This window comes from Odontesthes bonariensis, chromosome 15 (genome assembly GCF_027942865.1).
Source record: "Odontesthes bonariensis isolate fOdoBon6 chromosome 15, fOdoBon6.hap1, whole genome shotgun sequence".
Lineage (NCBI taxonomy): Eukaryota > Metazoa > Chordata > Actinopteri > Atheriniformes > Atherinopsidae > Odontesthes > Odontesthes bonariensis.
In genome coordinates this window covers 9,542,095-9,563,620 of record NC_134520.1, presented here as the reverse complement: position 1 = coordinate 9,563,620, position 21,526 = coordinate 9,542,095, and the positions used below count along the sequence as shown (strand labels likewise).

The window sequence follows — 21,526 nt, the reverse complement described above, 5'->3', positions numbered from 1 at the left end:
GCAGTTATTTTATTCCCAACATAATGCTGTTTTCACACACATAAACTATGTCTTCTCATCTATACCATCCATCCATTATCTATACACCGCTGAATCCGTCAGTCGGGTCGCGGGGGGGGGGGGGGGGGGGGGGGGGGGGCTGGAGGCTATCCCAGCGGTCAATGGGCAAGAGGCGGGGTACACCCTGGACAGGCCGCCAGTCCATCACAGGGCCACATAGAGACAAACGAGACAAACAACCATGCACACTCACACTCACTCCGAAGGACAATTTAGAGTCATCATCTATATCATGTTCTGTTAAATAATTAAGCCTATTTAAACTAACACAGACTTCTACTGAGCCAACAGAAAGAAGGCAGATGCCCGTAAAACGGGTGGTGCCCAGCACCGCCACCTCTAACGGGAGGGAAGTGGCTGAGGGAATCCCCGGAGGGAATCCACCCCCAAGACACGAGTGCCTTTATAAAATATAATAGGCCTATATATATCTTTTTTTGAGCCTATTCATACAAATATTTATTTGTCTTTTATGTCTTTTTTTTCTTTTGTCCCAACACATTCTGATGGTGCCGCTCAAAAAGATAATTGTCTTTAAATGCAAAAATCTATGCGCGCGGTCTGATAACCATCTCCGACGAATATTTATTTCTCTGCGTAGTGATGCTGCACCTTCATCCACGGGATCGTTGTCAAAAAGACATGTTCGTGAAAAAAGTCGCCTCCTACTGTCTCTAATAGAAGAACTCACTCTGCTGACTGAATGAATGAGGAAATCAAATGGCGTGTGTGGCTGAAAGAGGGCAGAGACAGAAAGAAACTCAAGGTTTCTTGAATAAAACCTGGTCCCGACCAGGTTAGGTTCAGAGAGTCTGTTACTCCGGTAACTGACCGTGAGGTTAAGTTACCTCTCTTTGTGAAACGGAAAACTCAGGGTTTCCCTCATTTCAGGGTTAACCTACTCAGAGTTTTCACTAAACCTGCTACGTGAAACGGACCTCTGGATGTCTAAATCCTACTTTTGTGCAACGGGCCCCTGGTCTAAGTCTCGTGAATCCCAAGTCTACCAGTTGGTATTATCCTCATAAGAGTGTTTTTTGTTTTCCTGTTAATCTTTGATAATTAATCCTGTAAGAGTTACAGTGATAGTTTATGTTATAGCCCCCTTGTTTTTTCCTCCCGGTTGGAGTGATTTTCAGTTGTAATATTCTATAGTGTATTCCTCCGTTTTTAGGAGAGGTGTTTTGGTTTTTCCTCGGCAGCAGGAGTGAGATTTATTTAATATTAACTTTTCATAGATCTTTGTTTTTTCCTCCGTTAGAGGAGTGATTTTGAGTTTGATAATTTATATAGATATACTTCTCCATTTTGGAAAAGTATATTATTCGAATAACATTTCATAGCCTGTTTAGTTTCTCTGAAGAGAAACTTGGTGTATCTGCTGCTCTCCTTAATAAAGCTCTTGGAATTACATCTCCTGCATCTGCGTCCTCCGTTCTCTAAGTGTGACAAAATTGATTGTTTTTATTTGTTTATTTAGATATTTATTATTGTTATTAGTTAGTAGTAGTATTTTTTTTTTTTTACTAGAATTGGTATCATTATAGTTGTTGTTAATACAATCATTGTAAATATTTAAAAAAATGTTGAGATACTTGACTAATTTGAATTTCCCCCGTTGGGGGATGAATAAAGTATTTTTCTATTCTATTAAACTCCTTACTGTAATGCCTTGGTGGAAAGGCTTTTTATTCATTGTTTGATCATTAACCTAATACTCATTAACCTGAGTAATCAAGGAACTGCACAAATATATCTGCTTCCTGCTTCTGAAGAGTGCAGACGTGTCTCTGCTTTCCTGCTGCTTCCTCCTGCTGCTTACTGCTTTATTCACTTTTAAATCATTCTACTTCTTTCCACAAGTCTTGGATATAATTTTATTCTTTTCTTTTTCTTTTAATTGTGTATTTGTAAACGGTATTAGCCCTCCTGTTTACAAAGAGAATCGGACAGAACAATGTCTCCTAACCCTGCAGTATCAGTGAGCTGCACACAGTGTGAGCAACTCTTTGTTAGGATAACACAGCTCGAGAAGAGGATTGAAACGCTGCAAGACATTCGTAACAATGAGGAATTTATTGACTCTATTATATCTCCTATTATAGTGCAGGCTGTGGAGCCTTCATGTGCAAAAGGACATTTAACTCGGACTAAGAGATCTGAACACATCACACCAGTTTTAAAATCTTTACTCTGGCTTCCAGTCAGTCACAGAATAGATTTTAAAAGCCTGCTGATGGTTTGCAAATCCCAAAACGGTTTAGGCCCAAAATACATCTGTGATATGTTCAGAGAATATAAACCCAGCAGAGCTCTTAGATCCAAGGATTCAGGTCAGCTGGTCCAGTCCAGAGTCCAGACTAAACATGGAGAAGCAGCATTTAGCTGTTATGCTGCAAACAAGTGGAACAAACTGCCAGTGGAGATTAAACTTTCACCAAATGGAGACATTTTAATTAGGTTAAAAACATTTCTTTTCTCATGTGTCTATGCATGAAATCTGCACGCTATCTTTTAATTTATCTAGACTCTTTGAAGGAGTTCCCCAAATTCAGTCAAGAAACGAGAATGTTGTGCACGTGGCGTCATGTTGAGATCATGATAAATTTGTGCAGTGACCAGTGTGGCAGGTGTAATCCGCACTTAGGTCTCCCACTTGAAGATATAACTGCTGGCAAGCTCTATGAAAACATTTCATAGCCTTAAATGATGTTTAGCTTTGCAATTCTTATTTTTTGCAAAGCAAATAAAATAATAACCTACTTTTTTAAATTAAACAAGTCATATAATTATTTCTGGAGTTTGATACATGACTGCAATAGATTTGCTTTCAGTATTTCTTTCGTATTGAGATCCTGTTTTTGTTTTTTTCAGAAAACATGCGGGTATGTAGCCCTGAACGCCTAAAGTCCTAATGATACCTTAAAATACGATATGATTTGGATAATTAAACCAGTTTAAACAGTGTTAATTCTAAGGATAGCTCTTGTCAATACTCACATAAAGAAACACTTTTGGGACCTGAAGGAAGCAAAAGTGCATCTTAATGCAGACAACACTATTTTGTACACCACAGCTTCATCAGTGAATACTGCATTTACACAATTGCAGTCTGCTTTTAATCATGTAAACATTTCTTATTGAGTTAAAGTTGGTACTGAATGCTAAAAAAAAAAATATTATGTCTTGTACACAATCACGCTCTTCACCTAACATTGGTGTGTCAACACTAGATGGCACTGAAATAGAAAGAGTATCATCTTACAAGTATTTAGGGATCTGGTTGGATGATAAGATGTCTCCATATTGAGAGCCTCTGTAAGAAACTTAGACCAAAGTTGGGGTTTTTCTTTAGAATGAGGAAGTGCTTTCCTTATGCTGCAAGGAAAAGGTTAGTTCAGAGCACATTCCTGTCAGTGCTTGATTATGGGGATATACTGTATATCCACTCCAGGTTATTCTTTCTTAAAAAACTGGATGTGTTGTACCACTCAGCCTTACGTTTCATCACAGGTGCTACAGCCAGGTCTCACCACTGCACTCTTTATGAAACTGTACAATGGTCTTCTCTCTCCATCCGAAGAAAAATCCATGCGCTGACTTTTATTGCTAAAGTCCTTATGGGTAAACTACCTTTATACATGTTTAATTTGTTTTCTTTTCAAAATAGTGTTTACAGGACGAGGTCATCAGAAAAAATACTTTTACATATTCCACTTACAAGAACTGAACTTGGGAAAACAGCCTTTTCATCATATGCACCAAAAGCTTGGAATGAACTCCAAGCTACTCTAAATCTTGAAGTTCTTCCATCCATAAATTCTTTTAAAGACCTTTTAAAATTATCATTAACTGACCACTGCAATTATTTTTAATTTCATTCCTTGTTCGCTGTCTGTTTTTTAGTGTCTGTGTATAGTGTCTGTGTATACTCAGTTTTTAATATGTTTACTTCTGTTTAGATGTGATGTAGTAGTGGTTTTGTCTTGTCTCTTGTGTTTTATTGTAATGTAACTTTTTTAAGCCGCCTACTTGGCTAGGACTCCCTGGCAGAAGAGTTATTGTAACTCAATGGGACCATTTCCTGGTTAAAGAAAGGTTAAATTAAAAAAATAAAAAATTAAAATAGGTAATTTTCGTAGTCTAACAAATATAAGGAAAGGTCTTTCATTTTTATCAATGAAATGGAAAAGCTGAGAAAGTTTCTGAGCAGGGATAGACGTGCATCAGCGGGACATATCTTTCTGTCAACAACACACTCCTGACTAATCATTCACCTCATTTGTCCTCATCTTTTACGGTAAATGCGGGAAGCCCTTTGAAGATAATTAACCCTCCTAAAGTAAGAGGAGTCCTCTGATTCGTGTTCAAGCCAATTAGCCTTTTGCCTACTTCCTTCTAAGTGCAGCAGATGAAAACAGGCATATCAAAGGCCACTTGAGTCTTGTGTGTTTGTCCGTACACATTTATTACAGAGCATCGTGTTTGTTAAGCATGCAGACAGACAATCAAAGTTTATGATTGCTTGTAAAAACAGAAATAATCTGTTGTTTCTGTTTTAAACTCCTTACTGTAATGGTGTGGTGGAAAGGCTTTTTGTTCATTGTTTGATCATTAACCTGATACTCATTAACCTGAGTTATCAAGCAACTGCACAAATATCATATCCTAGTTACACAAATTAGAATAATTATTAAGGGCGATATTGACGTATTTCAAATCAGATTTTAAAACCTCTGTTGTGACTTCGTCACTATCCCGTATTTCGTGAAGTTGTTGATTACTGTGTTCATAGGTTTGTGTGTAATCTAGCTAACAGTGGAAGCCCAGCAATCTGCAGGTTGACAGTGCCATTAGGATATATCCCCTGGAAACCAGGAAAGTCAGTATCAGATGTTGTGGAAATGCAGTGTGCTTATGTCAAGACATCTCTCTTGATAAATGAAAACTACGCCCTCAAACATCTGCACAGAAACCCAGAAGATGTTGAAGGACTTAAATCTACACTTTCCTCACAGCCATACGTTTAACTTTGCTTAGAAACTTTTCACATAAACCTCAAATGGAAACACCGTCATTCATAAATCACAGCCTTTATTTTCTTCCTCCACAGCCAAACTGTTACACCTAAGGATAGCTCTTGTCAATACTCACTAGATCATTTTCGTAGTCAAATACAAGGAAAGGCCTTTCATTTTTATCAATGAAATGGAAAAGCTGAGAAAGTTTCTGAGCAGGGATAGACGTGCGTCAGCCGGACATATCTTTCTGTCAACAACACACTCCTGACTAATCATTCACCTCATTTGTCCTCATCTTTCACGGTGAATAAGGGAAGCCCTTTGGAGATAACTAACCCTCCTACAGTAAGAGGAGTCCTCTGATTCGTGTTCAAGCCAATTAGCCTTTTGCCTACTTCCTTCTAAGTGCAGCAGATGAAAACAGGCATATCAAAGGCCACTTGAGTCTCGTGTGTTTGTCCGTACACATTTATTACAGAGCATCGTGTTTGTTAAGCATGCAGACAGACAATCAAAGTTTATGATTGCTTGTAAAAACTGAAATAATCTGTTGTTTCTGTTTTAAACTCCTTACTGTAATGCTGTGGTGGAAAGGCTTTTTGTTCATTGTTTGATCATTAACCTGATACTCATTAACCTGAGTTATCAAGCAACTGCACAAATATCATATCCTAGTTACACAAATTAGAATAATTATTAAGGGAGATATTGACGTATTTCAAATCAGATTTTAAAACCTCTGTTGTGACTTCGTCACTATCCCGTATTTCGTGAAGTTGTTGATTACTGTGTTCATAGGTTTGTGTGTAATCTAGCTAACAGTGGAAGCCCAGCAATCTGCAGGTTGACAGTGCCATTAGGATATATCCCCTGGAAACCAGGAAAGTCAGTATCAGATGTTGTGGAACATCGTGTTTGTTAAGCATGGAGACAGACAGTCAAAGTTCCTTGTAACAAATATAAGGAAATGCCTTTCATTTTTATCAATGAAATGGAAAAGCTGAGAAGGTTTCTGAGCAGGGGAAGACACAAGTAGCATTGCCCTGGAAAGGGACACAGGCAGAGAAGGCAAGCAAAAGAAAAGCTGGTTTAAGAATAATCCATCACTTGCTTTAAGTGGATTTTTCTCACTTTAGTCCTAACTGTTCTGAAAACCTTGCTTCCGCTGCGCAGTGCTACTCTGTCCTCCTTGTACACGTGCTGTTCCCTCTTTTTGCGCTGCAGTGTCATCAGTTTTTACTGCGTGAGAAAATGGACGCTTGGCATTGTTAACACAAACCTGTAAACTGACTGTATAAGTACTGTTGTAAATGGTTTGTAGTTTTTTCTTAGTGTTTTTTTTTATGTTTTTTTTACTACAGACGCATCCACACACTGAAGGACGCACTGGAGGCAATGGTCAGGGGAAGCTGGGCATCAAACCGCTGACCATTCAATGGGCAGACGTCTCCTCATCCTGTTGAGCTTCATATACCCAAATATACACTATGTTTTCAAGCACAGAATATATTGTTTCTTTCACAATATGCCGCTTTTAATCCTGGGTAAAAACTCCATTATCCTTGAGAACAAACTTTAACAGAGGATCATATATTTATGTATGACAGCAGTACTTCGATGAATTCCTTGTAAACACTGCAATTATACTAAAGATAAAGTATTGATCCAGAATTAACACAGAATTGCATTGTAACAAAAACCACAGCTAAAGAAAATAAAGATAAAGAAGAAATGAGATATGCGTGCTTCAGTTTCACCATGACAGTGAAGAAACATTTTGTTTTGCCCCATTCTGGCACAATCCTCTCATTACCTCACTCTCTGGACACAAAATATTATGGTACAGGTCAACAAACGGAGGAGGACGCTGATTATGGAAGATATTTCTCCTAAAGTTAGACAAGAGAAACTTTTTATGTCCGATTTCAGAACCTGCCACAGGCAGACGTCTAGACAATGTATACAAATGCTAGGCTTTTTATCACCAGTGCTCATACATTCTTTGAAGCACTGTCATGTTGACGCCCAAATAAAAAAAACAATACCATTTAAAAAACTGCCCGTCTCTATCTCACCTTCGTTTTACCTGAGATGTGATGCGCTACCAAATATAAACCCACTCGTCAAACACTTTGGCAAAATCAAGACTTTATTCATCTGTTTCACATCTCATGAAACCAGATTGGGAAATATTCCAAGATGCAATGCAAGAAACAATCAAAAAGGATACAACATACATAAATACATGAATACATTCAAGGAGAGAAATAGAATGAAATAGGAATGCGTTCCAGAGGGATGCCTGTGACTTATCTGTCTGCTGGAGACTTATTCATGACATTTATCAGATATCAGTGTCTTAACTTGGCACCAAGCCAGCTCACTGATGTTTCACTCCTTGCTTTTCTTTTGCTGTTGGTTCTGTTTGCAGCTGCTGCAGCTTTACAACATTCTGACCTGCTGGTGTCCATGCATAATCCATGTTTATGAATCACGAAATTCTGTTTAAACACAACATACACATTATATCATAAATGCTACTGTAAATGACAAAGCAGAGATATTGAACATGATCTAAAGATATAGTTACTATCTTTCAGGATACATTTCAGAACCTACCACCACAATAAAAACAGCAATGGAATTTAAAAAAAGAAAAAATATAACTGGTTTACATTTCCATCTTCCAAGTCCAACAATCCACTTCAATTTCATGTTAAACAACTTCAAAGCTAGAAAAGAATGTGTTTCCTTTTGCTGAGATATGACTGGATGTCACTTGCATTTCCTTGCTCATGCTTCACTGAAGCTACATTGTCAGCTGTCAAACTTAAGATGTCTGGCTCTGTTTAAAAAACGAAACATTTCCCGACGTCACTTTAGGGCGATCTGCATATATCTGTCCTGTCCAGGTTGCTTATCTACTCTAACTTTAAAGTATATCAATAAACAATGCTGCACAAACCCCATTTAACCTTTTACCTTATATTGCACGTACATGTGTGAGAGTAAGTAAGTAAGTAAGAATTGAACTCAGTTCGGGTGTCAAAGCATTATTTCTCGTTTTCCTAGCGGCTGTGAATGGACTCTGGTTGAATGTGAAGCCGGGTCTTGGTGGCCAGGGCCGCCTTGCGTGTCATGGTGGTGCAGCGGGTCAGGATCTCCTCGGTCTTGGGTCTGGGAGGTACCCTGGGAGTGACTGAGGCTGTCTCACTGCTCATGGAGCCGATGGATCCAGAGCTCTCAGAGCTGGTGTTGGAGCTGCGGCGATCGGAGAGGCTCAGATCAAGGCTGCCGTCCGAACTGTCGGTGACGTCGCGCGGATGGGGAGCGGCAGGGTAGCCTGTGTTGATCTGTGCCTCCTCTCTCAAGCCTGAGGAGGAGTCACTGCTGGAGGAGAGGGCAGAGAAGGCTGACTCTGTGCTGGTACGGCTCAGTATGCTGGTACGGCCCGTGTGGTCTGAGGTTGAGGCATCCATCCCAGTCTGCGTCGGCACCCAGGGCTCAGAGAGAACATCCAAGGACCGGGCCTTGTGAAGACGTGCAGCGATGCTTGGCACATGTCTGTTTTCTTCGCTGACTCTGGGTGTGTAAGAAGCCTGAGAATCCCTGTTGGTTGCCAGGTTCAGAGAGGAGCTATGCAGCTTTCTGTGCAGGCCATAAAGGCCAGCCCGTGGGTTGTTGTATGGCTGCAGGTACATAGAGGGGATGTAACCAGCCCTGCCATTGAATCTGAAGAGAAAATTTCAGTTTAAAACGGTTAAACATTAACAAACTGTATGCAAAGTAAATAACTTTTGGGTTTATCAACGTCTATGGCAATGTGCAGAGAAATATTAAAATACCTGATGAACCACCAGCCATCGTCAGACTTCCTAAGCACCTCCACCACAGAGCCGAGGGACACAGACACCTCATCAGCCTTCTCGGATGAGTAACTCCTCACAGCACAGTAGAGATTGCCTGCATGCGAGATAAGATGCTTTAAATGCAATGCCAGCACTTCTACAGTTTTGGTAGAAGGAAATAGAAATCTATTAACTGGACAAAGACAGCTCCCTGTTGTTGGCTGTTATTGTAACAACTAGACTTTACAGTAAAATGTAACTCCAATGCCCGGTTCAGGTCAGTGTTTTCTACCTCATATTGAATAATTTGCATTTCATAAAGTTCAATTTAACTGTGACCATAAGTAAATATCATACCTTCCAGCAATCCAGCTTCATCATCATCTTGTCCATCCAGCAACTCCAGGTAGGGAGCAGGAAACCAAGCCAGGCGCTTAGCCTCATTCTCCACCAGCCACCAGCCTGCCGAGGAGAGAAGAGGAGTTAGCATGAAGGCGGCTGAAAATTCTTAAGAGGAAGAAATAAGATGCATGAAAGCTCAGGCTCTGACCTGCAGGGTCTTTGATCAGGACATCCAGCTTCTCGTCCACTGTGACCTTGAATGGGCGGTTCTTGGTGTCCTTTGTCTCATAAGCTTCCACGCAACGGTAAGTCTGGGTGAGAAATGGGTGGGTGACACTGCCTGCATGCTGGCGGGCAGAACCCTCCCCTCCCCCACCATCCGGCAGATCATCAGACATCAGAATCATGACGCTGTGTGTCAGAGACAAATTGGATTAGCTGACAGCCAGAAACTCTGACCGGCTTCTCATAACTTTCTGCTGAACTGAGAACCTACGTGTTTCTGGTGAAGTCTGGCTGCAGGTCGTGGTCTTTGGGGGCGAAGAACCGCAAAACATCGGTGCTCTGGGTCACAGTTTGCTCGCAGTTGAGCAGTTTGTCGCAGTAGCTCTCCAGGAACTTCATCTGCCTGACAAACTTCTTGGATCCTTTCTGCTGGATGCTGCTACTCCTGGCCATCCCTGGAGGGAAGACAGGAAAAAAAGTTTTTTTTTAAGAGCCTTTTCACATTTTAATAGACATTTATGGTATGATTAAAATCATAAGAATAAACACCTGTCACACATACACACACGTCACAAACAGTTCAAATAATCTTACCACTAAATTTAGGGATCGCTCTGTCGCTTTTCCTCAAAGTTTTCAAATTAGGGAACTTCTTTTTTAGCTGCCTCTGTTGGAAAAATGAAACATGACAGGCTACAGATTAGGACTGAACATACAAAGACAGTGATCCACCCCATAACTTTTTACAAAAAAAAGACCTATTGATATATATATTAACGCATTTGGACATACATGAAATTTCTTGAAATCCTGGAAGGACCTGTAGATGATCAGTTCAGCCTCATCAGACCACAACACAGATACCATGAACATCTGTCGGGGTAAGAAAACACTGAGTCAAATACAGTTCCAACGGCTCTATAATAACATCGCAATGTGATATGAAGAAAAATGAAATCTGGCTCGAGGTGTAAACTTACTTTGAGTTTGGGCTTGTCCTTGCGGACGCCACCGACAATGCGGGCACTGATCAAGAAGCGCTGATCTGCGGTCATGATGCTCTGATTTGGGACTCAGATCGCGGGATGAGTGGCTGGTTCTATAACTTCCCTCACTGCTCTACCAACTCCAGAGCCAAGGAGAATTTATATAGAAAAGGGGGCGGAGTCTGACACACCTGAGTGCAGAGAGAAGGGGAGGAGAGGGGATGACCGCAGCCTCGGGCGTGGGGAGCATCAGCGCTCTCAATCCGTGAACGTCACAGGAATTACGGGAAAGAATGCAGTAAAACTTGAAAGTAACACCCGTTATGGAAACAATAGATTATCTGTCCCCCTGAACAAAAGAAAAAATAAAACCCCGTGTTATTGAATGCGATACCTTTATTTATGTGACAATTCTATGACATGATCTGTTGGATAACCCGTGGCCGCAAGTGTAAGGAAATCTGCTTCATTCTCAGTTATAAAATCTCGGAATTTGCTTTCCTTAAAAACAAGCAAACAAAAAAAAAAAAAAAAACAGGTTGATAGTTTAGGAAATGGTGGGCTGCTGAGCAGTTTTCTGTTTTTTTTTTTTTTTTGTTGTTGTTGTTGTCGTTTTGACCCCCGACGCAAGAATTTATCAGTGTTTTATTATCCTATCATCCGCTCCACTCTTTTTATGCCTCATGTCTTCCCGGAATCTCCTGCATCCTCAACTGTCCTAATTAAAAAATATTTGCACGTGCAGTCAGTCACTACACGCTTGTCATCTGATCGCAATATTCACTTATCAGGAAGAGGAGCAGAGAGAGCTCTGTCTATGTGTGTGTGTGTGTGTGTGTGTGTGTGTTGAGACTGACCAAACAGTTTAGAGTGTGTGTGTGTGTGTGTGTGTGTGTGTGTGTGTGTGGAACAGGTGTTTCTTCAAAGTGAGGACTGCATGAAAGGCCCAAAGTCTGAGGGGGTTATCCCAACTACTTATCAGAAAATACGTGTTGAGTGCCCCTATGAAGTAATGCCAGTGTTTTATCAAGCACACTAGCACAGACATACAATCGGTACACACACAATACACACAGCACGTGCTACGATGCAAAATGTCAGGACTGTCCAGCATTCTGCGTGACCCGGGATGTCAACACCTGAGTGTAAAGCATCAGAGATTTCCAACAGTGAGCAGTCACGTGTACTGTGGCTCTGAATTTCCAGACGTCTGTGCGTGGTGAAAACATCAACTGTAGGCCTGCTGCACGTTTGCACGGAAACACACACACACACACAATCACTTATCAATAGGCCAACAAGAAATCTCTCTTTAGTCAAGTTTGTGTACACATTCTAAAGTATTTACACAGGAATAGACATGGCAGGCTGAGAGCAAAGAATATAAAGCAGACCAAATAAAGCTGAAGGTCATTAAGTATGTGGAAAAAACGTGTGTAAATACAGCACATACAACGCACAAACGATCAACAATATGAACAGCTTTATCAGCTGAGTGTTGTGTAGGCTGCAAAAGATTAAAGTAGTTCAATGGAAATGACTACCAAATGGAAATCCATGACCTGATCTCATGCAGTATATTAATGTATGTTGACACATACAGTGACGTGCAAAAGTTTGTGTTTTTCTGTAAAAAATTACATTGAAACAAGATTATCTGATTTCCGAAAAGCATAGAGTTAATGATTTCAGACGCAACTATTTTACAGATGGCTGGATGTTTGCCTCCAGAATTTGATCATGAATAAATGATCCACGTGACACTGGCTCAAAGCGTGATTGAGTCACCCCCGTGCTTAACAGGCGAAGAGGCGTTTGTTCCATGAAATTCTGCACTTCTATTTCCAGGGTGCAGGACGTCCTCGGGATTTGTTTCCAAGATGCATCGGGCTTCTGTAGATGTTTCTTTCTAAACTTCTGATGGTGAATTCGGAGCCGAGAATAAGGAAAAGGTTGTGTTCCCATGACTTTTCTAAGTAGGTCATATTTAAAAAGGTGTGGCCGCACAGCAGAACAATGCAACATCTCTGCGGATTGTGCCAAATCCTCCTTAAAGGCCTCCTTTTGCAGGGAAACAGACGTTTTCTTTTTCTCTTCGTAGAGGTCTTTTGGGCCTTTTTTTTCCTGAGTTTTCTCCTTTTGTGTTCATGACAATTTCTTAATTACATGACAAACTGAGGAAACATGTACTTGAAAAACACTGTTCCGAATTCTTACACGTTGTGTCTGTTTTGAAGGCATCACTTACTCAAATGATTGCCAGACCTTTTTTTCATCATCGAAACATTTCTCCTCTAAAATTGAACAAAACAAAAGCAACACACCGATTGTTTGGAGTTCATTCAAACATATGAGGAGCTCTTTATGTTTTTCATGATGTTCCTTCAAATGACTTAAAAACGACACTGGACTCACTAGGTGTTCGGGACAGACAGCTGCTGTTGCACTGCAGACGATACAAATAGCAGTGCTTCGTGATAATATGCGGGATTTTCATAAATACCGATGAACAAACAAATGCCAGCAGAAGGATAGCTGCATGGTGATGGACAGCATCTTTAGCTGTTTTTGGTTGAAAACCTGTTGTAATTTACTTCTCTCTCCAAAAGACTGGCATAAAACCTTCTGTAAAAGATTGGTGTCCATCTAGACAAGCAGTTTATGCGGCTGTATTCTATGTAACAATCTTCAATATGGCTTAAGTCTGCAGTGCAAGATCGTCCATATTGACCTATGTAATTTGCAGCATCTTTACACCACTTTTTGTCTACCTCACAAGGAGTTTGTTGTGCACTATACAAAGCATGAAAAGACATAGTTGGAATTTCAAACACCAGAAAATGGCTGACCGGCTACATATACAGGAATACATCATTTGCTCTCTTGTTAAAAGTTTGATTAAAAGATTGCTTGAGCAAACAAGACTTGGCATGTTAATCACTGAGGTACATGGGCGTTGGCAGGTGGATTTCATTCCCTTTTGTTCAAAGCCAGGTAGGCTATTTCAAGCCTTTATGCCAGGAGGCTGTCAGCTGTGGTTTTTACTACACATATACAAGAGGCTTCTAAGTTTCCTCTACACACTCTTGGTAAGAAAATAAAAAAAGCTGAACTATTTCCCTAAGAAGTCCTATTGTGGTGCAATGAGTACAGATTTAACATGTAGTATTCGTCGTGATTACTATTACTTAAATTAATGATAGTTTGTACTTGGTGCTTTGAGACTACTGAGTTTCCGTTGAGGCAATGCAGAGATTATCAGCTAAGCGTAAAGTGAGCAACTTTAAAAATGTGATTTTAACGTACGCACACTTGGGTTGAGTCAATTTCTAGGCACAGTGTCATAAAAGAAAATCTATGATGACAGGTTAGAAGCTGATATGATCGATTTCCCATCAGAATGAGTTATGAACAAAGCAACCACAGGGCCGTTCTTGTGAGTCATGTTGAAAAATCCAGGTAACCTTTGTTCTTGAATGTCCTCCAACCATAAGGACACCATGGGTAGTTTGCTAAAGCAGGAATTGAAACCTATATCTATACCTTTTCTTTAAAACCGGGACCTTTCAAAGTTGTGCAACAAAAAAGCTTGTGAAATCTCCTGTTGACACATCACCTTTGGCCATCACCAAAATAATACCCTGTAACGTAACAATAGAGTTGTGAAAGAATGCGTTTTAGCACAAACAATGGCCTTTTCATAACTTTTTCCAGGTGTTTTGTTTTTTTAACTCTAACCAAGTTGTTTTACTGCCTGAACTGGAAATTGTGTCACCTTACCTTAACCATATAATCGTGTTGTGTAACCAGCAAATGGAACCTTGTGAGAGAGTCCGTCACCATTTGGTCCCCTTCCTTCATCATAACGAAGACTTGTTATGCTCGTCACAGATAACAATTTTCCAATGACTTTCCTTTCATTTGGAATTGCTGTGAGATAATATCTCCAACTGCCTGTTTAGTGCTTGTTTAGAGGATATTCCTACAGGCCATATTCAACGGAATGACCACACATCCTATAAGGCTGTATGGGTTGGAGGACTTGTTACTTTGTTTCCGACCTCTGAAATAAACTACAGGACCAGACCATAGAGGATTCATGATGATCACATTTATTGAATTTCATGAGAATATGTAAATAGTTAGAATATCGGCCTGCCATCATCACTTCATAGCTGTCTGCACCACCTCACCAGAGCTTTCCACATTACGCCACACAGCCTCGTTTTAAATGTTTTGGATTGGCCTCACAATCACCTCTTTGTTCGAGTATTCACAAAACTAACACTGGAAATGACAGATAAACTGTCCAGGTGCATGGCTGTTAGCTTTCATTCTCCTTCACACTTACAGGAATACATCTGTTCCTGTGAAAGTTGGTAGCTGGAAATAAAGCTTTTCTTTTGACAGATTCCCTCACCTCACAGTCAGATATTGCAGGTTAGGAATTCTGTAACTTTGTCTTTTTGAATCGCGAGAAAGAGGTTTCTTTCAAAAACTTTTTAAAAAGGGAAGGAAGCAAAATGTCTTCTCTGCTACAGCTGTAGTAATGAGGAATGAAATCATGTTTGTGTAATCATAACAGGATCATTTAACTAATCTCATGTTTATGACGGCATTTACTACGTCTAGATTAGGAAAAAGGAGGATGTGTCTTACAAGAAGATGCACAAGTGAGTACGTGTCCTTTGGCACAGGTTATGACTGGAAGTGAATCCACAATAAAAGATTTCTTCAGTGTGTAAATACACTGCATGAAAAAGTGTGAGAATGTTAAAAGGTCAAATATGACAGATTGTGTCATGTAGTGGGCTTCCATAGGCCCTGGTTTGATTTTTGGAAAACCTCAGGAAATAAATCAATTAAAAACAAACAAAAACGCATAAATGAACCTTCATGCAGACACGTCGGTTCTCCAAATAGAATCAGTGTGTTGGGTCATTTCAAATATTATTTAAGTCAGAAATGTGTTTAACCCACAGCTGGGATTTCTGTCATTGTGAAACACTGTACAAGGAAGTTGGCAATGAGAGTTCAATGCCAAACTAAAGAATGGGAACATTGCTAACTTATGGCATTTGCAGGAAATTGTTCAGTAAATACAGACTAAACTACATCCCAGAAAAACATGTGGGATTGTCCAGAGGTTGAAGACTCACAGGGAGGAGTCAGTGGTTAAGAGCTTCCACATAAACATTTCCCAAGTAGATGGAAGTTCCAAAGTAATATATAAAACCAGGAAATCAGATAATACACACACGTACACAACACTCAAGGTAAAGTTGATTTAAATGTATCATACTTGATGCCATCGCCTGTGATGGACTGGCGACAATGACAGATGAGATAGGCTCCTTTAATTTGGTTTGACAATCCACTGACAAAAGTCCCTCCCCATCTTTGCAGGCTTTGATTGACCTTTTACTACTTCTTAGGCACTGACTTTTAATTTGACAAACGAGAACATCTTCTTGAAATCAGTTTCAAAGATCAATCAAATCAAAGACCTTTTTTCGGGGGAAAGGTAGCTCATATCCAGCCACCGCTTTAAAAAGATGAGCTCCTCTGGGAAGCTATAAAAGATACGAGCACGTTTTCTCTTTGAGGACATGCAGGGTTTATTGAACAACTAGGGCAAGCATTTCATTAACAAGCTGTAAGTCGTTTAGATGTGATAGCATGAGATGTTCTGTCCAGTTTGTTTTTTGTTAAAGATAAATGTAGAAAAATTGAACAGTTTTTTGCCTGCATGGCCTGTCTATTGTTAGTGATACTTCCGACAAGGAAGCAGAAATCTCTGTGCCAACTGTAACAAGATTGATAAGAGATGGAGTGTCACCTGACAATTTGTGCCAAATGTCTAGGCGATCTACTCCTTCAGCTTTAACCCTGGACTGGCAACTCACGACAATCACTCATACGAAAAGTCTTTGTTTTGTACTGCCTCACTGCAACTAAGTCAGTTGTAACAGTTTATGTCTGCCATCTTGTTTAGATTACTCCCGCATACACCTGCTCCTCACTGAAGCCTGAGCCATCCTAAAAGAGAAACCACACAAGCAGAGCTTGCCTGTTAGATTTAGTTTGAAATGTCATAGTCTTTTTAGAATTTGCAATTTCTGCTAATGCAATCTTTCTCAAGTTCCAACCCAACCTGATGACCGTCTTCTTTATTTTCAGGATGGTTTCCTGGCAACAGTATGGTAACAGTGTGTATTGTAGATTGTATTTGATCAGTATATTTGAATAAAATGCCATAAGATACTGAATTAGCAACGGCACATTTTATGATGTGAAATTAAAAACATAAACGTAATTTGTAAGCTGGACACAACTTTTGGAACACATTGGCAGGATTTTTTCCTCCAACAAACTCAAGGAGAGAATGAATGAAAGACACGCTGAAGACAACAAGATACTCGACAATAAAGATACTGTACTTATCAGAAGACATAATTCCAAGGACTTTGCTAAGATTTCAAAACCGTTATCGCAACAGTTCATAATGTTATGAAGAAGTTTCGGATTTAAAGCCAATTTAAAGCTTGTTGTGTTTGAAATCAATTTAATCAATAGGAGAAATCAGTGAAGATTGGTGACTGGTGATGATGGAGGACAAAACACCATGCAACCCATCTGTAGAACTTCTGACCAACCCATAGGGGTCTGAGTGGCGAATTCAGCCCCTGCAGCAGCATATACTATTCTTTAAAAAAAGTCCACGCAGCGCACCACTTTTTTTTTTAAAAAAGCCACCAAGATTAAAACTGACATTTAAAAGCCATTCAGTCGCATTCTTTCTTTGACGGAGAAAACAGAGGACAGAGGAAACTAAAGTAGAGTTCTTTGGGAAGTCAGTGCATTGCTTTGTCTCTAGCTGATGAAATGAGGCCCATAAGGAAAAGAACACCCCGCCTACATTAAAACACAGTGGAGGCTCTATCATGTTGTGGGGCTGCTTTGCTGCTGCGTGCCCCGGTGGCAGAAAACAAGGTTTAAGGTAGAATGACTCAAGGCACACATCCAGCGGCACAAAATTTGGACTGTGTGAAACTGGCCAGCTATCACTCCTCATCTGAATTCCACTGAAACTTTTTGGTGAGAGCGGAAGTCTGACGTGGCAAAAAGGACGCCTGCAACCTTTAACTCTGCAACCTTTGACTCTGTTATATTTCACTGATAAAGGCTTTCAATTTCTCCAACTCACGAACTTTTGAAATTACATCACGTCAATTCAGCCTGATACTTCTTATACAACTGTGACCCGACTTGGCGTGGTAGCTCGAATACACCTCACCTGTTCGAAATACAATAGGATCTGTTAAAGTACAAGCTCCGTGACACCGAATATGAGAAACTCTCTCATGTGAAAGCTCACGCGACGAGCCAAACCAGATTAAATGTCAGTAACTGACTCCAACAGTAACTGACTCCAACATACTATCATCCAAAAGGTAGCCCAAAGTACCAGATGATTTCAACCCAGTCTCACAGCAAAGCGTGTAATACCTACGTTGGTCCACGGGGGAAAACGTGGTATATTCACGATAAAGGCTCTAAAATTGTGACATACTTACGTTTAATGTGGCCATTCATTTACATTGGCCTCGGCACTGGTCACGTGACCGTCAAGTTTCCCCCCGGTAAAAACAAAAAGAATGGCGGACACTCCTTACATTTTCTGTGGAAAATGTAATATTTTGAGCTACCATCCACATTTACATACATTTAGATGACATTTCTGACGAGAAGTTTGCATTGTATTTTCATAATCTTCTATCAGAGAATGTAGACGACCTTCCTTTTATTAGTTTCTACGAAGATTTTAGCATCTCTTTAGAAAATCGTTGCAATGCAACGATTTGCACCGTTGTTAAGGTGGTTGCTATGGACGCTGCTATCTCTGCTCGGCCACCTAGTTGCATGTTATCTAATGATTTGTATTTGTTAATTATATTATTTGATGTAAACGTTTAATGAGGGGTCCCGGATAACAAACGAGAAAAATATTTAAAAAGCATATTAAAATATAGCTACGCCAAATCTGTATGCCGCATGCGCGAGCGGATCAGGTACAGTACGGCAACACAACTTGGACAATACATATTAGCTGGGGCTCATGGTGGTTGCTATGGACGCTGCTATGGCTGCTAGGCCACCTCGTTGCATATTGTCTGATTATTTGTATTTGTTAATGATATTATTTGCTGTAAACATTTAATGAGGGGTCGTACATCTAATCCCGGATAACAAACGAGAAATATTTTAAAAGATCATTAAGAGATAGCTACACCATATCTGTATAACGCATGCGCAAGCAGGTCAAGTCTATCAGTTTGTCGCTGTCAATAAAGTTGAAAAAAAAAAAAGAAAAAAAAAAGGTTAAAAGGGCCCCGCAGCTGGCTGGCTCACTCTTGTATTTTAAACAGGTAAACACCGTGTTAGGTACAATGAGTAGGCCAGAGGACGACGATGAGTTATTTCTTGCCGACATGCTTTTGGGAGAGTGTGAGGTAAGAAAAATATCTTCTTTGATATGTTCCTTTCTTAAGAAATGTGGGTGCCGAGTTTTTTTACTGAATTTCCACCTGAGTTTTTGTCATCAATTCGGCAGTCGCCATTTTGGGGGTACTCGGTCAGACCGTTCAAAACATTTTGGAGTTTTATAGACTGCCAAAAAATACATTTATCAGAGGAAATGAGGCGTGTGTGGTCAGCGAAGCTAGAAGCCAGGATCGACAAAGGCAAAACTCTGGACGCCCCTAGGCGATTGATAATTGCGCATACTCAGTGGAGTTACAGGGCACTGTAAAATTCGGATTAAGGGCTGAATTACAATAAGAATGAGTTATTAAATGGATGTATACACCTTAATCTGAAGAGAAATTGCGGATATTGTTACTCGTGGTCGGATTAAGACACCGAGATAACTTGGTTTAGTCACACTTAACGTGATTTTAGACTAGTGAAGCACGTGGTGAATTGGACATTGCGTTCTGCGCATGCTCGAGATGTTTTTTTTTTCTGCTACAACAACGGTAATACCGGCTGTGTTCGAAACCGCCTACTACTCCTACTAACTTTAACGTTTAATTTCCCTGATGCATACTAGATTCTCCTAAATGTTGGGTATGCATCATGAGATTACTACTCATACTCAAACTACCCAGGATGCAACGCAACGTGACGTTGCCGATCGTCATTTCCTGTCAAAACGGCAGTTTCAAGCTAGCTACCGGCTACCATATCTATGCTAGTTACGAGGGTAGGTTCACTTCCTGTTTCAAAACAAAAGCACCAATTGTATCGTAATGGCTTTCCCTATGATAAAAGGCAACGGGTATTTTATTGTGAAAATAACCGGAAGTGCGTTACTCGCTGCGGCTAGCTTTAGTAGCACTATACAGCATACTGTCTGATCGAATGAGTATGCAGGCGGTTTCGAACACAGCTACCGTCTCCTTTGACTTCCGGTTTACGGCTCTGGGAAAAAATCTCGATGCACCACACTGAGCTTATATCTGATTGGTAAACCGAGGAACCTCTGCCCCGGAAGTATTTTTCTCACTATTTTGAGGATTTCTTTTAATGATATCACAACATTTCTCAACACAAACGTGTCAAAGTTTCACTGATAATTCAATAATAAGATAGATTATTGTTGCCCTCAGAATTTTTTATTTTTTCTCCATCGATTCTGATAAAGTTTTTTATTCGTATTTTTGGATGGCGGAAAGGCCTACACTACCCATAATCCTTGACCACCAACTATTTGTCAAAGGGTGCAGATCCAATCCGATTGAACGTCACATATTTTTCTTTATTTGCTTAAATATTTTGAACACTGATTCAAGTAATGTGGGTTTCAAACTGAACATTTATTTTTACATCTATGTAAATGCATATGTAACATTTGTAAGTTGAATACATAATAAATTCTCACAACCATTATGCTGCTGTGGCCCTCGTTGACAATGAGTTTGACACCCCTGGAGGCAATTTGAAGTTGTTATTATGTAATATTAAATGTCTCGCCAGAAATTTGTATGTATGGAACATTTTTTTTTTACAGTTGCCTGTTCATACGGATGCTGCTATTGCCTGATATTAAAGTGGTGTGTTTCACGTCAGAGTCAAAGTAAAGAGTCTGAAACTCGGACAGAAAAGGTTGTTTGGCTTGAGGAAGACGAGGAAGGCCAACCTCTCCATAAAAGACAGAGGACTGGGGAGAAACGGAAACGGGGACAAGTCACTGGTTGGTGGTCTTCAAGCTAATTGTTATTATATTTTTTTTATACTATATATATATATATATATATATATATATGATTAATTACAAAATGAATCATTATACTTTCGCAGTGACATCTGGGAGCACAGAACCTTCCTGTTCTTCGACATATGGACAAGAGACGGAGACCATCCAAAACTTAGGTTACTTTTCTTCTTCTCCCTACTTGTTTTTTTTTTTTTTTTCTTCACTTGTTGTGCTTAGCTACATTGAACCTTACTTTACAGCAGATTTTCTCCTTTGTCTTTTAGACTCCCTTATCCAAGAAGTACAAGATCTCTTGGGATGTCCTGCTGAAGAACCCGTCTCATCACAGTGGAAGGAAAGGCAAAGTTCAACCTTGCAAAAGTGGACTATGTTAAGGCCCTTTATGGTTAACCATATGTTATCATCAGAGAGGCCTAAACAGGGATTATGCCAACACTGTGGACAAAAGCTTGCAGTAGTGACATGCAGAGATTGTTTGCCAAGACCACGTTACTGTACTGCATGTGATGTTACAACACATGAGTCTATGGCACTCCATAACAGAACATCTATGATGGAGGGTTTTTTTAGGCCATTGTCACCTTCCACATACATCAAGGAAGATGAGGGAGGAAAATTCTCCTACCATGAAAAAGGTAACCATTGTTAATAACTATATAGGCTATTTTGTAATTAAAATGTGTTAAATACAATATTAAGTTATATCACCCTGAAAGAACACCCTTATTTTCCAATTATTTATAATGTGAAATGTTCTTATTTCAT

At 39.9% G+C, this 21,526-nt stretch overlaps 1 protein-coding gene and 1 long non-coding RNA gene across 2 annotated transcripts; one reads left to right on the top strand and one right to left on the bottom strand.

Annotated features, from left to right (window-relative positions):
• Nucleotides 1-8,049: 8,049 nt before the first annotated feature.
• On the bottom strand, nt 8,050-10,533 carry LOC142401003 (NADPH oxidase organizer 1-like). Its single transcript, XM_075486234.1, has 8 exons — nt 10,477-10,533; nt 10,289-10,369; nt 10,091-10,163; nt 9,768-9,951; nt 9,480-9,682; nt 9,303-9,391; nt 8,927-9,063; nt 8,050-8,813 (listed from the first exon to the last, which is right to left on the bottom strand). Exons 2-8 carry the CDS (start codon nt 10,367-10,369, stop codon nt 8,150-8,152), a joined length of 1,431 nt encoding a protein of 476 aa, XP_075342349.1. The 5' UTR covers nt 10,477-10,533; the 3' UTR covers nt 8,050-8,149.
• An 8,207-nt stretch (nt 10,534-18,740) lies between these two features.
• LOC142401002 (uncharacterized) lies at nt 18,741-21,390 on the top strand. The gene is made up of 4 exons (XR_012773034.1): nt 18,741-18,995; nt 20,555-20,737; nt 20,845-20,916; nt 21,025-21,390. It is a non-coding gene; the product is annotated as an uncharacterized LOC142401002 (long non-coding RNA).
• Nucleotides 21,391-21,526: the final 136 nt, after the last annotated feature.